At 53.5% G+C, this 13,494-nt stretch overlaps 2 protein-coding genes across 2 annotated transcripts in view; one reads left to right on the top strand and one right to left on the bottom strand.

Moving 5' to 3' along the window:
• Positions 1-1,156: 1,156 nt before the first annotated feature.
• On the top strand, positions 1,157-4,142 carry PTRH2 (peptidyl-tRNA hydrolase 2). Its single transcript, XM_061573913.1, has 2 exons — positions 1,157-1,217; positions 2,260-4,142. Exon 2 carries the CDS (start codon positions 2,261-2,263, stop codon positions 2,798-2,800), a length of 540 nt encoding a protein of 179 aa, XP_061429897.1. The 5' UTR covers positions 1,157-1,217; position 2,260; the 3' UTR covers positions 2,801-4,142.
• Positions 4,143-4,568: 426 nt separating this feature from the next.
• LOC133356398 (membrane-associated guanylate kinase, WW and PDZ domain-containing protein 1-like) overlaps positions 4,569-13,494 on the bottom strand; it is a 76,726-nt gene continuing 67,800 nt past the window's right edge. The window contains 1 exon segment of the mRNA XM_061573905.1: positions 4,569-12,304. Within this exon segment, the coding sequence (XP_061429889.1) occupies positions 11,532-12,304 (773 nt within the window). The 3' untranslated portion in view covers positions 4,569-11,531.

Here is a 13,494-nt window from a genome sequence, read left to right as displayed (position 1 = left end):
CAATTATAATCTTGATTTTATGAAACGTCTTTAATAACAACATCTCGTAGCGCTGTACAAACAAAACGATACTCCCGAATTTGAATTGGCTTTTTTGAAGATGATGATGATTGGACACCACAGACCATAAACACCGCCCAGACTGTTGGTTAAACGTATATCAACTCGGGGGGGAATAACTCAAGTAGAGGGCAAATGACTTTAGTGCAGTGTTGATGGTTGAGAATGTTTTTGTTACAATGAGTAACTGTTCACAGAAATGTGGACAATTATTTTTGAGACATTCTTCACGCGAGCAGTAGTGTGAATGTGCCGGGACTCCACGCCGAGACTGCTCTCAACATTGACCACACGTGCGTAACCGGCATGCCCCAGGCCGGTTGCTTTGGCCACTCCGTAATGTTTCCGCAGAGAGATAGAGACAATCTAGATTAGAAGTTTTCTTGACTGCAGGGATCCATACTCTTTGGTTCTTTCGGTAAAGTCACGTAGGTATGAAATAAATTAAATCACGACGTTTCGATCGCAACACAAGCGGTCGTCCTCAGGCGTCACAAGAGTCAGACCCCCCCTCAAATATGACGTCACAAAGGTCTGCCCCCCCCCCCCCAAATAAATAATGCTTCAAGTCGCTTTATAAATATTGTCATTGTAGTGCGTATTTAATGTGGCGCTGCACTCTGATGTTGTAGGAGAAAACATTTATTAAAAAGTCTATTTAATTAAGTAGAACGTGTTGTCTATATTTATTTAAAGTTGCGCATTTTGATGTGACGTCACATTTCTCGAACCCCCCCCCCCTCTCGTCACACATCGTCACAAATGTCTGACCCCCCCAGGTGCGTGACGTCATTTATGGACGGCCCCATAGTGCTGTGTACACGCGTGTGCAGGTCCCTACAAACGAGCCGAGGCACGTGCTGTGTCCGCACCCGCTGCGTCGTCAAGGTGACGAGCCCCCCCCCCCCTGCCTGCCCTCGCGTCCAATCAGAGCTCAGCGCGTGCAGCCCCTTGCGAGACGTGACGTCACACAGCACAGTTTGGGATGACATCGTTACCGTTGCGTGACGTAACGTCATTACCGTGCGTGACGTGACGTCACACAGCACACTTTGGGATGACGTCATTACCGCGCGTGACGTCACGGCCGCGAACTCAGAGAAGGGCTTGGCTGATGACGTCACCAGGGCGGGTACAGTGAGAGGGAGCGCTGTACAGTGAGTTTCACTGCGTTCCCGTGTTGCTGTTGCTGCGCCGTTGTATAATGTTACACACGCATCTGGCTATTGTTTCAAGCAGGCTTGGCTCTGCCGCTGCTGACGAGACGCTGAATGCCGGTGTCGGTGCGGCACGTGTTGTGTTCGCGTGGCCGGCGTGGCTGGCGAGCGACAGCTCAACTTGTAGCGTCGAGGCGGTTTGATGGGCCCCGTGACTGCGTCTGGAGCAGAGGTCGCAACCGGGTACCCGATACCCGTACCCTACCCGATACCCGGCTACCCGTACCCACCCTGGTGCGGCCGGGTACGGGTAGGCCGTGAGTCACTGTTGAGTAACCGTTTGTCACTCATTTCGGGTAGGGTACAGGTAGGGAACGGGTACCCGTACCCGGCCGGGTACAGGTACGGGTACCCGTTTGCGACCCTGGTGCGGCCGGGTACGGGTAAGGAATCAAAACCCGTTTGCGACCTCTGGTCTGGAGTGACGGAGCGAGTGCATGGCCACTGTGGTGGTGGTGCCTCCCTGCGTCTGCTTGTTCTGAACCAATGCTGCTGAAGTGATGCGCTCACAGGAGGAAGAGCCGCGTGGCTCATGGGATGTGTAACAATTGCGTGTGTGTGTGTATATATTGCGTGTATTGTGTATATATACACGCTGCCAAGCCTGGTGGTGCCAAGCATGGTGGTGCCCATTCAGACGCTGTCTTCCCGACAGACCTGTTCTTCACCTGAGGACGGCTGCTTGCGTTGTGGCCGAAACGTCGTGAGAATTATTTTATTATGTTTTATTATTTTATTATTTCCCTTCTACGTGACTTTACCGAAAGAACCAAGAAGATGAATCCCTGCAGTCACGAAAGCCTTCAATAGAAATGTATATATACTTGTGTTTTAGTCGTGGTTTAGTGGTAATTTATTGAAGGTGGAGGGGTTACCAGCCCCTCGCAGTTGGAGGTAGTCGCCCTCCAACAACAACGGAGCCAGCAGCTCGGCTCGGTCTGTGGAAATAGTGACGACCCCAGTGCGTGCTGCTGTTGCACAGGATGGACGTGCTGACATCCCCCGTGACGCTCTCTCTCCTCACCGGCCTCGGGTGCGGATTCTGCCTCTGCCTGCTATTGCGAGGCCGCGGCGCCCGTCCGGGTTCGGCTACGGGGGGCAGCAGCGGGCACCCTTCTGCGGAGGGAGCCCAGGGAGCAGGCGACTCGGCGGAGGTGATGAGCGAGGGCGGGGAGTGGAAGCTTGTGCTGGTCGTGCGCTCCGACCTCAAGATGGGCAAGGGCAAGGTGGCGGCGCAGTGCGCGCACGCGGCCGTCTCGGCGTTCCGCCAGGCGGGCGCGCGCCACGCTGACGCCCTGCGCCATTGGGAGCTGGGCGGTCAGGCCAAGGTGGTGACGCGCGTGCCGGACGAGGTCGGTCTGGCCGAGCTGCTGGCGCACGCGCGCGCCCTGGGCCTCCCCGTGTCGCTGGTGCGCGACGCCGGGCGCACGCAGGTAGCGCCAGGGACGTGCACGGTGCTGGGGGTCGGACCCGGCCCCGCCGGCGCTGTCGACCGCGTCACGGGACACCTCAAGCTCTACTGAGCGTCGCCAGGATGGGGGAGCAGCGTGTATGTGAATGCGATCGTGCGTGGAGCAGTAGTGTAGCGGTTAGCGCACTGCGTTAAGGACCTGGAGAACCGGGTTCGATTCCCACTCATAGCCAACATCAGTGACAAATATCTGAACCGGTTTTTAATCTCTAGGTCGACTCAGCCATAAATGAGTACCTGGTGCAGGTGTCCACGCATGTGCACTAGTCTGCTCGATAACGCTTCCCCATTAGTGAAGGCGATATGGGGGATCTTTTATATTTTGTGGTAGGGGAAAGACCTGCAACCCACGTGTACTTTTTCATGAATTCCTCGTGTGTTCAGGTCTTCTAAAGATAAATCACCGTTTTTGTTAATTGTTTGAATTATGATTGCCAACTAACCAGGTGATGGCAGTGGCAACGCACATGGCCTGTAATCCAACACTATGGAGGCAGCGAGGGTTGGTGGATTGCACGACATTTTGCGAAACTCTCTTCCTGTAGGCATCAAGGAATATGCGGTACAGCAAAATGTGAACAAATATATCTCATCTGTATCGGATGGAGTGTTACCCCCTCGTGCAGTGCTCGAGTTTACTCTCAAACATTATCATTGACTGGCCAAAACATCTTAATCTATATGCACCTCCATGTTTGCGGATTACGCTGGTGTTGTGATATGCAGCTTGGATGAATGACGCGATATTAAAACGCTCATTCTCAGTAATGAGTTTCAGTTAAGAGTGCTTCCCCATCACCAGTCATGGTAATTCGCTGATGAAGGCCTCAAAGCTGCCATCTCTCGTGATCCTGCCATCTAATAACCTGACACCTGCACAAGAACTGGTTTTACTGCTCTATCGCCATGGACCTCCCCCTCAGATGCACTCCATTCCTCCATTGCCACTCCGTAATTTTTGACCACTGGAAATTGTACCTTCTCGCGATGCGTCCTGCCCAAATCCACTTTTGTCAACGGGTTTGGAGGATGTCTCCAATAACCTGTGAATCTTCTTGGTTCTTTCGGTAAAGTCACGTAGAAGGGAAATAATAAAATAAAACATAAAATAATTCTCATGACGTTTCGGCCACAACGCAAGCAGCCGTCCTCAGGTGAAGACCAGGTCTGTCGGGGAGACGGACCTGTGAATGTTCCCCGAATCGCGTGTTCCTCTTTTTGTCCCTGAATGTTATTCCAATCGTACATATATCTTAGTTTTACATTTCTGTTCCATTTTGTTCATGATGTTTTTGATTGATGTCAGCGGGTAGTCTGGCCTCGTTAAAAGCAGCCTTTGTGCACATTGGTCTTATTTTCATTGTCAAGTTCGGATTTACAAAAGTGCAACAGCCTGCTGTCTTTTGCCTCATTAATTCATTGCTTTGATTACGACCAGGTTCAGTCCGCTGTTCTCAGTGCACTCACAATGTTGACTTGAGATTCAAATCAATATTTAAGCGGTGTCCTGCAAAAAACAAAACTTCTATCCCACATTTGATTTTACGTCGTGGCTTCATCAGCGAGGGTGAAATCCACTCTTCGTAATTTTCTTGCACCTCTCCACACTTAACCATCCTTGGTATTTTATGGACAATGGCGCTTTTGTGCATCGTCAAGTTCTCCAGGATGCTTCCGTTTGCAGCATCTGATTTACAAATCGGCGGACCTGCGTTGAGCTGACCCGCCGGCCTCAGCACAGCACGGGCAGCGCTGGGCCTGTCACTTCCGCGCTGTAAAGCCGCGAAATTAATAAACGAGTGGGGAAATAGCGCGCTGTCCGAGAGTGAAGTTTAATCCGTATACACAAAACTAAACCAGAGCAGACGAGATTGCGCATTTCAAATAATTCATCACTCCGTAAGCTTGGGTCCATGTATACAGAATACACTCGGTAAATAACAGTAAAAATATATTAGGGTGCAAGGCTGTGACCTGTAAGGAGTTTGCAAAAGATGACACTCTACCAGTGCAGTCTGCAGGTGGGTCTTGTAAACGGAAAATGTAACAATTGAAGAGAAAACCATTTAAACTGTACACGTAATTTTGGTCGCTTTAAAGAAATGTGTGTCCATAACCTGCAATGCCCCCCCTCCCCCACGCATGTCCAGAGTGATTAGTGTGAATACAGGATGCAAGTTAAATACAAGTTAAATACAAGTTGCGGATGACCCTGGGAAGCCTCGCAGGGCTAGGCAATTCTTTATCCGTGTACCAATTGAGACGCGAGCGAATTTTCTTTTTACATGTTTGTGTCGCGAGCACACCAGAGTACCGGGAGAAAACATTTGCATAAAGCAGTGCGATCGTACAGTTCCATGAGACTAAAAGCTGTGCCTACACGAGGGCGCTTCGGAACACCGACTTGATCAGAACGTGCAATGGAATTGCAGCTTCAGTTCTCAACGTGGACTGGAGACAAACGCTTGGCAGCCCTAAAGCAGCTTCTGGTGTGACGGGAGGACTTAGCGTTTCCAGGGAAGACAGGGAGGGAAGGTCGACGGTCAGGCAGAGAAATTACCAGGGCTTCCTTACATCAGGGAGGTTCTCTGTCGGGTGGACATTTTGTAGGACTTTTGCTTTAAAAAAAAAAACAAGATTCAACGGAAGATTACTACAAGTGGCATGTCCGAATTCGAGATTGTGGTCGTATAAACATAAAACCACGTGGGTATGGGCAGTGGTGGCGTAAGGGGATGGACTTTGACAGGGCTTTCTAAACCTAAACAAACCCCAGTTAGAATTGGTTTGGTTGAGAGCATGTCCGTTGTGGCCTGGCGCCCTCGTGTAAACACAGCTGCGCGGACCGTGGCACACCTGTGCTGATTGCCAAAGGCACCTTCTGCTGCTGCTGCCGGTTTGCGCGGCGAGGCAGGCGAGTAGGAGCCAGAAGGCTGCAGACGCGGCGAGTGAATGCAAGTGAATACAAGTGCAGGTAGAGCCGGTCCCACACACTCCCCCGACCAGACCCGCACTCGGTGACCTCTAAACGCAGTGGCTCACCGCCTGCCTGCTCAAGATGGGTTAGCAAATTTAAGTTGGAAAACGATGGCTTGGAATAAGAAATCAGTGGTTGTAGCGTTTGCATGGATCACAGCCCCGGTAACACCACTAAGTTGCATTTTGGGTATAACTTTTTAGCATAAAATATTCTTTGTTTATATATTTACTCAAAATCATCAGAATTTCCATTGTTTCAAATATAAACTTACCAGCTGCCATACAAAACATTAAAAACACTCTTCATTAAACAAATAAACATAACATATTTGGTCTATTCACCTATGAATATAATGAGATTTTTCAAGGAATCCAGTCCTTTTGTAATATATACGTAATCAATATAAGAATTCAACAGTTAGCGTCCCACACCTTGTACCGTTATGGAATAAACTTCGCCAGATCCTAACGCTGCCATCCTGCACGATAGGACACCGGATGCACCACCCTGGGCAGCAGCGCACACGAGCATTAACCATTCATATAAAGTGTTTGCACATACGATTCTTACCAAAATCCACAATGCGCATTCAAGGGCAAGCAGAACAACTTCCTCGTGTGCCTCCCCACAGCACAGGGGCCCCCCCACCCTATGCCTGGGGCACCACAAATCCACAGCGCCGGTGCCCATGCAGCCCAGAGGACCAGCAGGGTACGGTGGCCCCCACAAGGAGGGAAAATGTCCCCTTGGCCGTTTCCCGACGGGGCGCGTGCCACGGTGCTGTGGGTGGTGACCCCCGGGGCCGCACGGCGCCGCCCCGCTCGATACAGCGCGCAATCACGTTAACGCCAACTCGTGGACATGTAAAAATCTCAAGTTCCAAATTGTCGTTCACGCCGTACCTTCGTTACATGCATATGCAGTATACGGAGAGTATAAACAACGAGTACCATGGTAGGAATAATATACAAGGGACACGAGGAAGGACCCTACCTAGGTGTGGATGTGCGACAGTGGTGGTGTTGGGCTACAGCTGCACGTCACTCAGTGTGCTTCCCCCTTGCGTGAGCTGTGCTCAGGGCTTCAGCATCACCACCCGCTCGCCATACCCCAGTGTGGTCAAGAGAACCATTCCCACGGTGTTTATGCAGAATATGAAAAAAAACTCAAATGAGGAATTCCCTTCGTTGTCTAAATCCGTGTCCATTAAGGGAGCTTTCCGCTTAATACATGTGTCAGCCAGGCCTAGCACTTGGGTTACCACCTTTTCCAGACTGCGTTTCCATTTGCCAGAATGTCCAGGTCAAATCCTGACAGGTGACGACCATACCTAGCAACCCAGTGGCCGCTGCTTTTCCCATTCAGCGTGGGAGAAACGATCGGAATGTTGGTGCGAGGGACAGGGTCGGGTGGACGAGTGGCAAGGAATAAGCGATGCCCTTCGGTTGACCCCATCCTCGTGGCCCTGGCAGCAGCAACAGCAGCAGAAGCGACACTCAAGGGTTCCGTTGCTTTAGAATCAATATGGTCAACGCAGCAAGTGAATCCACCGAGGTGGCGCATGCAGGGTCCACGCATGGTCATGATGCCTGTGGGGGGTGGGGAGGTGCGCCCAGGAATGTTCGTGATCTCAAAGCGCGACTTGTTAAATCGGCGTGGCCCGACGCGTGAACGTGGCACGGTGCTGAGCTGCTCGGCTCTGTAGTTTGCCTCGGCTGGAATCGCACTCCCATACCAGACATTTCCAAGGCAGCACGTCACCTTGTAAAGTGCAATTTTAGTACTCGCCGCATACTGAATGCGCGTTAAGCAACGGGAGAGACTCCATAACAAAACTATGCTCGTTGTCTCAAGAGCATGTCCAAGTGCTGCCGTCTCTGCATTTTGGAGCCAAACCACACTCGTGGGTGTGTTTGCGCGCACACACACAAGCGCGCACGCTTGCAGACATAAAACCGCGCTGGGAAAAAAACAATGCGTCGCAACCGCATCTGAGATCGGAGCCTCGCACTGTGCGGAGAAGATGCGGTCGCGTGGAACGGAGGCCACGGCGCGAGAGAACGGGGAATTGCGCGACCAGAAGGCTTTGCTGGAAGAAAAAAAGGGGGGGGGGGGCATGGCTCGAGTTTATGAGATAAAGCTTTTACACGTTGATTGTCGTCATCACCCCACAAGAGCGGTGCATTCACATCCTTCACAGTGCCACCTTTGGCCACGACTACGCTGTGCACCAAGTCGCCAATTGTCAAACCTCCAGAGAACTTTGAGAAGGCGCTCTTTCGTCGCCTCCGCCCTCCCTAGCTCGCCGCCCTCGCCCCACAAGAGACACCACGTGGGAGCGAGCTGCGGTTCCACGAAACGAGAGGCCTGGCGCTCCCATCAAAGCGAGAGTGGTGCATTTAGAGGACCACGACAACTGCTCGGAATGTGCAATCCCCAGAGCCGATTCCGAGAGGAGAGCAAACTGCAGCGGACGCTACGCGGAACCGTGCACGAGTCTACGGCCAACACTCTGCCAGGGGCAGCTCACACCGACCCCGGATCGTCTCACACGGCTCACACAGCACTTGAGGAACTCGCCGGACAAAACCTCGCCACCTAAACAGGGGCCAAGTGCAGTGGCTTAACCTAGGATCCAGATGATATACTTTTACACTTTGGAAATAATACAAAGAATTCCCAAAACCCGGCATCACTGATCATGTTTGGACATCATTGCTTCTCATCAGCAAGGCTTGGGCCTGAATTGTTAATAATTTTCTTTCCATTCCATAACTCGGTAAGTTATTCAGAAGACGTTGCCTCGTCATCTTTTGCCAAACAAATTAGTTGTACAGGTGGTCAAGGGGTGGCGCATGTGCCGCTTTTTGCACAGGTTCCGTTTTGCATCCAGTGGCCGCCCTGGTTATTACTGCTGGTGGAAACTGTAATAATACGCGCATTCTGCTTATCGGTCGACGTCAAAGATCCCCTGTCATTCGCAAAGAGTAGGCCATTGTGTGCTGGCGTCAGGGTGAAAAAAAGACACCGCAAATTACTCAATTTGGATCGCATGCAGCAATCGTGGCCGTACTGGGAGACTAATGCCCCGGGTTACTTTCAATTGAGACTCAAACTGGTCTCTTGGATTCTCAACTGGTTCAACAAAATTAACTTGAAACATGCAGCAGCAACGGATTTCGATAGGCTGCAGGAGCCTCGCGAAATGGCCGAGTGTTAGGGCTCTTCACAAGTTCACAGGTGACACCTTGCTGATGAGGATCACTTCTGTCAAAACTGCGCAAAGGGTTCTGTTTATACAGAGAACTGCTCGGCTAAAGGAATTCATGTTACTTGAGCTATTTAATAAATCCCTTTTTAAATTACTTAAACGTTCGGTGAGCGACTGGGTGTCCCGTTAAGTGGGATTGAAAGTCCGGCATCTGCAGCTGACGCCGTGTTCTTGAATAGTTTTTCCAGTTGATGACAATTCTCAGTGGCTGGAGAAAACCTCGCCCCGCTTCTTTAATCAGAATTAAGGAGATGTCAATTCAAACTTTTAAATCCCCAGTGTGAGTGGGAGCGGATGTTCTCTGAACAGTTTGGTGGAAGGGTAGCAGAGTCCCAAATAAATTATAAACCAGTCAACTGGTATGAACTTCTTTCGCACCATACATAGCCAACTGTGCTAATCAGAAGTGCGGGAAACCATGCTATTTGACCGATCATTGTTTATGCCGTAACAATGACCCTCTCAAGGCCAAACGCTCAAATGCAAGGTGCAGTGGGACATTGTACGACGAGTCCACACAGGAACACGTTTGAGCTCTGTGCAATTGATCGGATAAAATCACGCTGACGCCGTAAGTGAATGGACGCCGTTTGAACGGGCGTGCTGGCCAAAGCAAGCCCACTCCGAGTGCGAGCACCTGTGCCAGTGAACAGGCGATTGAGGTAGCGTGGAGCTGATCGTCGTAAACAGCTGCTGCTGTTGTTGCTTGCACACGCGGACCCCGTGTGACCACGGTTGGCGTAGTGGACACGAGTCCCATTGGTGACCTCCCCAGGGGACCCGCGCGTCCACACGTGACGCCGGGAGCGTTGACTGCCGTGCCCCCCACCTGCGTCGCTCGTTAAACCGAGGCCTCAGTCTCGTCAAGCGTCTCACGCGCACTCAGTGCAAATGCTACTATTGTTTATAACCACCGTCTCAGTGCGTGCATTATTTCATAAAAACCATCTCCATACAGAATAGAAACGAACGGGCCAGGCCAGTTCTTTAAAGGAAGCAGCACTTTCTGATAAAATGTCAGAAATGTGCACATGGGCTTGCCCGATGGGCACACGCATACACACGCACGGACATGGACATGTACATGCACTTGAGCATAGGATCGGCCGATCCGTCACAACCACAGTGACGTGCGTCGCACACGGAGCTACGCAGACTTCCTCTGGTCCACGATGGTGCCATCCTTCGGGAGTCCGATGGCTCTCACCGCCTCCTGCGTGGAGCGAGGCAAACAGCTCCACTGTACCAGGTGACATTGCCCAAGGAGGGGGTGAGAGTCTCTTCCTGCCTTCTCTGAATCAGCCAATCACAATGATAGCGAGCCAATCCACACGCATCCTGGGCTGCAACTGCCGTACAGAGATTCACATCTGTAAATCAACTTACATCACTTCCCATTGCTTACTGCGTTATTAGTGTGAATCCCTTGAGTTCTAAATCAACTCTGTATTGAGTTAGTTTCCACAAAGCATAGAAAATGTCACGTGCATATTTGCTAAAATTTCTTAGTGACAGGTTTATATTTCCCATCTGCTTATGTGTATTATTAATGTAAAGTAGAACTGCATCTCAGAGGAGCTGCTTCTGCTTACTATTATTTTTTATTTTAAGAAAAATTCGACATTTTCTGGGAAGCCCCCCCCCCCCCTTCCGAAATCCCAGATGGAAGCGACAATCCTCGTCTCGGTCCGGCCGGTGCGCCACGGTTGTGAGGACGGCGACGGAGATCGGCGCTCTGCTGTGCCAACCTCACCACGCATGGCGCAGGGAGACCATCCCTTGCCTAACTTGGCCGCGGGCGTCACGCAGGGAGCACGACACCTCGACACCCGCCGCCGGACGCTGATGAAGAATTCGTGGCGATGACGAGCGGCGAGACGGCCGGGCGCTGTGAAGGGGAAGGCGCTCACGGACGCGGAGCGCATTTCACCTCCCCCACGAAAGGCCGTGGGACCCTGTGGAATGATTCGAGCGTTCGAGTAAAGATTGTTGAGGTTGTGATAATTGTGTGACTTTGCCTTCTCACGCAGTATCTGTGAAAACCAGAAACGACCGCTCCCCCCATCACTGCAGATGACGGGACGCGTGCCGAGTGGGCCACGTGACCGAGACGACAGCGGAGCCTCGTTTGGGACTCTTGCGGTCTCCCTGAGCCTGCGAAGTCTTGCGACAGAGAGGGTGGACGCAGAGGGGAACCGGCGGCGTCTTCAGGGGTCCGGGTGGGGAGATGGAGTCAAACTCTTGAGGGAGAGCAGGGATGGTGCAGTCCCCGTGGCAGTCATCAGCAGTGCTGTACCCACAATGAACCGCTTCACTCACACTGCTTAGCCCTTGTAGCCACAGTAATCACATCACTTCAACAGAGGCCATGGCGACACAACGCACGGTGACATTCCCCAGACTTGTACAAAAAAAGTTAAATTCTGATCAGTGGCCACACGCCCTTGGGTCCTCCGTGTCAATGCACGGGCGGGCGGCTGTCGCTGTCTCTGAGCACCACCGCTGCCGAGCGGCGCCGATCGACCTGGCGCCTCACTTCCTGCTCGCTTTCCCACGTGACGATTTCAGCGGAGCCGGGTACTTGTCGGAGGCCGGCACCTTCCAGGGCCCCGGCGCCAGGGTCCTGCGGCCCGTGCCATCGTCGGTCCAGCCCGAGCTCGCGCTGTCCACGCGAGGCCTCGCGTCGCCTCGCTCCGCCGACCCCGGGCCCGGCGGCGACTCCGTCTCTGGCCCGGCCTCCGTCCTCCGTGGATGACCGCCGCCACCGTTGCTCGGCTCCACGCGTTGTGCGGCAGCGTCCAGCGCGTCCGCGGTCTTCTCCCTGGGGGGCCGGAGCTGCTGCTGCTTTCCAACATACTTCACCGACTGGTGGTCGACCTCATCCTGCACGCTCGACTTGCTGGCTACAACGCCGTCTTGCTCCTTGCCCCGAGCGATCCTCAGCCTCTCCTGCTCCCTCTCCATCAACTCTCTCTCCTGCCGCACACTCTCCCGCTCCCGCTCCCGTTCCCGCTCCCGTTCCCGCTCCCGTTCCCGCTCCTTCTCCCGTTCCCTCTCCCGTTCTCTCTCCTGCTGCCATTCTCTCTCCTGCTGTCTCTCCTCCCACTGTCGCTCTCTCGCCTCGGCCTCCCTCTCCCTGTCTCTCACGCGCTCGCGCGCATGGAGCCGGGCCGCGTGGGGGTCGGCGCCGCGCTCCACGCGGGGGGGCAGCGTGGAGCCGCCGCCGGCGCCGGTGGGGACCGAGGTGGCCGGCGAGCCGAAGGTGGCGCGGCGAGGAGCCGTTGGGCTCCGCGAGGAGTTGGGATCTGCAACACAGAGAGCGGATACCGTGAGTTCACGAGGCCAAAACTGGCGCCGAAGCGCCACGCAACACAGCCCTACAACCAGGCCCTACGACACAGCACTACGACACGGCACTACCCTACAACACGGCACTACCCTACAACACGGCACTACCCTACGGCACGGCACTACCCTACAGCACGGCACTACCCTACAGCACGGCACTACCCTACAGCACGGCACTACCCTACAGCACAGCACTACCCTACAGCACGGCACTACCCTACCCTACAGCACGGCACTACCCTACAACACGGCACTACCCTACAGCACGGCACTACCCTACAACACGGCACTACCCTACAGCACGGCACTACCCTACAGCACGGCACTACCCTACAACACGGCACTACCCTACGTCACGGCACTACCCTACAGCACGGCACTACCCTACAGCACGGCACTACCCTACAACACGGCACTACCCTACAGCACGGCACTACCCTACAACACGGCACTACCCTACAGCACGGCACTACCCTACAACACGGCACTACCCTACAACACGGCACTACCCTACAACACGGCACTACCCTACAGCACGGCACTACCCTACAACACGGCACTACCCTACAGCACGGCACTACCCTACAGCACGGCACTACCCTACGGCACGGCACTACCCTACAACACGGCACTACCCTACAGCACGGCACTACCCTACAACACGGCACTACCCTACAGCACGGCACTACCCTACAACACGGCACTACCCTACGTCACGGCACTACCCTACAACACGGCACTACCCTACAGCACGGCACTACCCTACAACACGGCACTACCCTACAGCACGGCACTACCCTACAACACGGCACTACCCTACGGCACGGCACTACCCTACAGCACGGCACTACCCTACAACACGGCACTACCCTACGGCACGGCACTACCCTACAGCACGGCACTACCCTACAACACGGCACTACCCTACAACACGGCACTACCCTACGGCACGGCACTACCCTACAGCACGGCACTACCCTACAACACGGCACTACCCTACGGCACGGCACTACCCTACAGCACGGCACTACCCTACAACACGGCACTACCCTACGGCACGGCACTACCCTACAGCACGGCACTACCCTACAACACGGCACTACCCTACAACACGGCACTACCCTACAACACGGCACTACCCTACAAC

The sequence above is a fragment of the Lethenteron reissneri genome, chromosome 54, assembly GCF_015708825.2.
Source record: "Lethenteron reissneri isolate LAM-NWPU_2019-01 chromosome 54, ASM1570882v1, whole genome shotgun sequence".
NCBI classification, from domain to species: domain Eukaryota; kingdom Metazoa; phylum Chordata; class Hyperoartia; order Petromyzontiformes; family Petromyzontidae; genus Lethenteron; species Lethenteron reissneri.
The sequence above is the reverse complement of the archived record's forward strand: the minus strand, read 5'-3'. Positions and strand labels throughout refer to the sequence as shown.

What these genes read in the sequence shown, in the direction of transcription:
- PTRH2 (XM_061573913.1), top strand. Translation starts at nt 2,261, where the DNA reads ATGGACGTGCTGACATCCCCCGTGACGCTCTCTCTCCTCACCGGCCTC.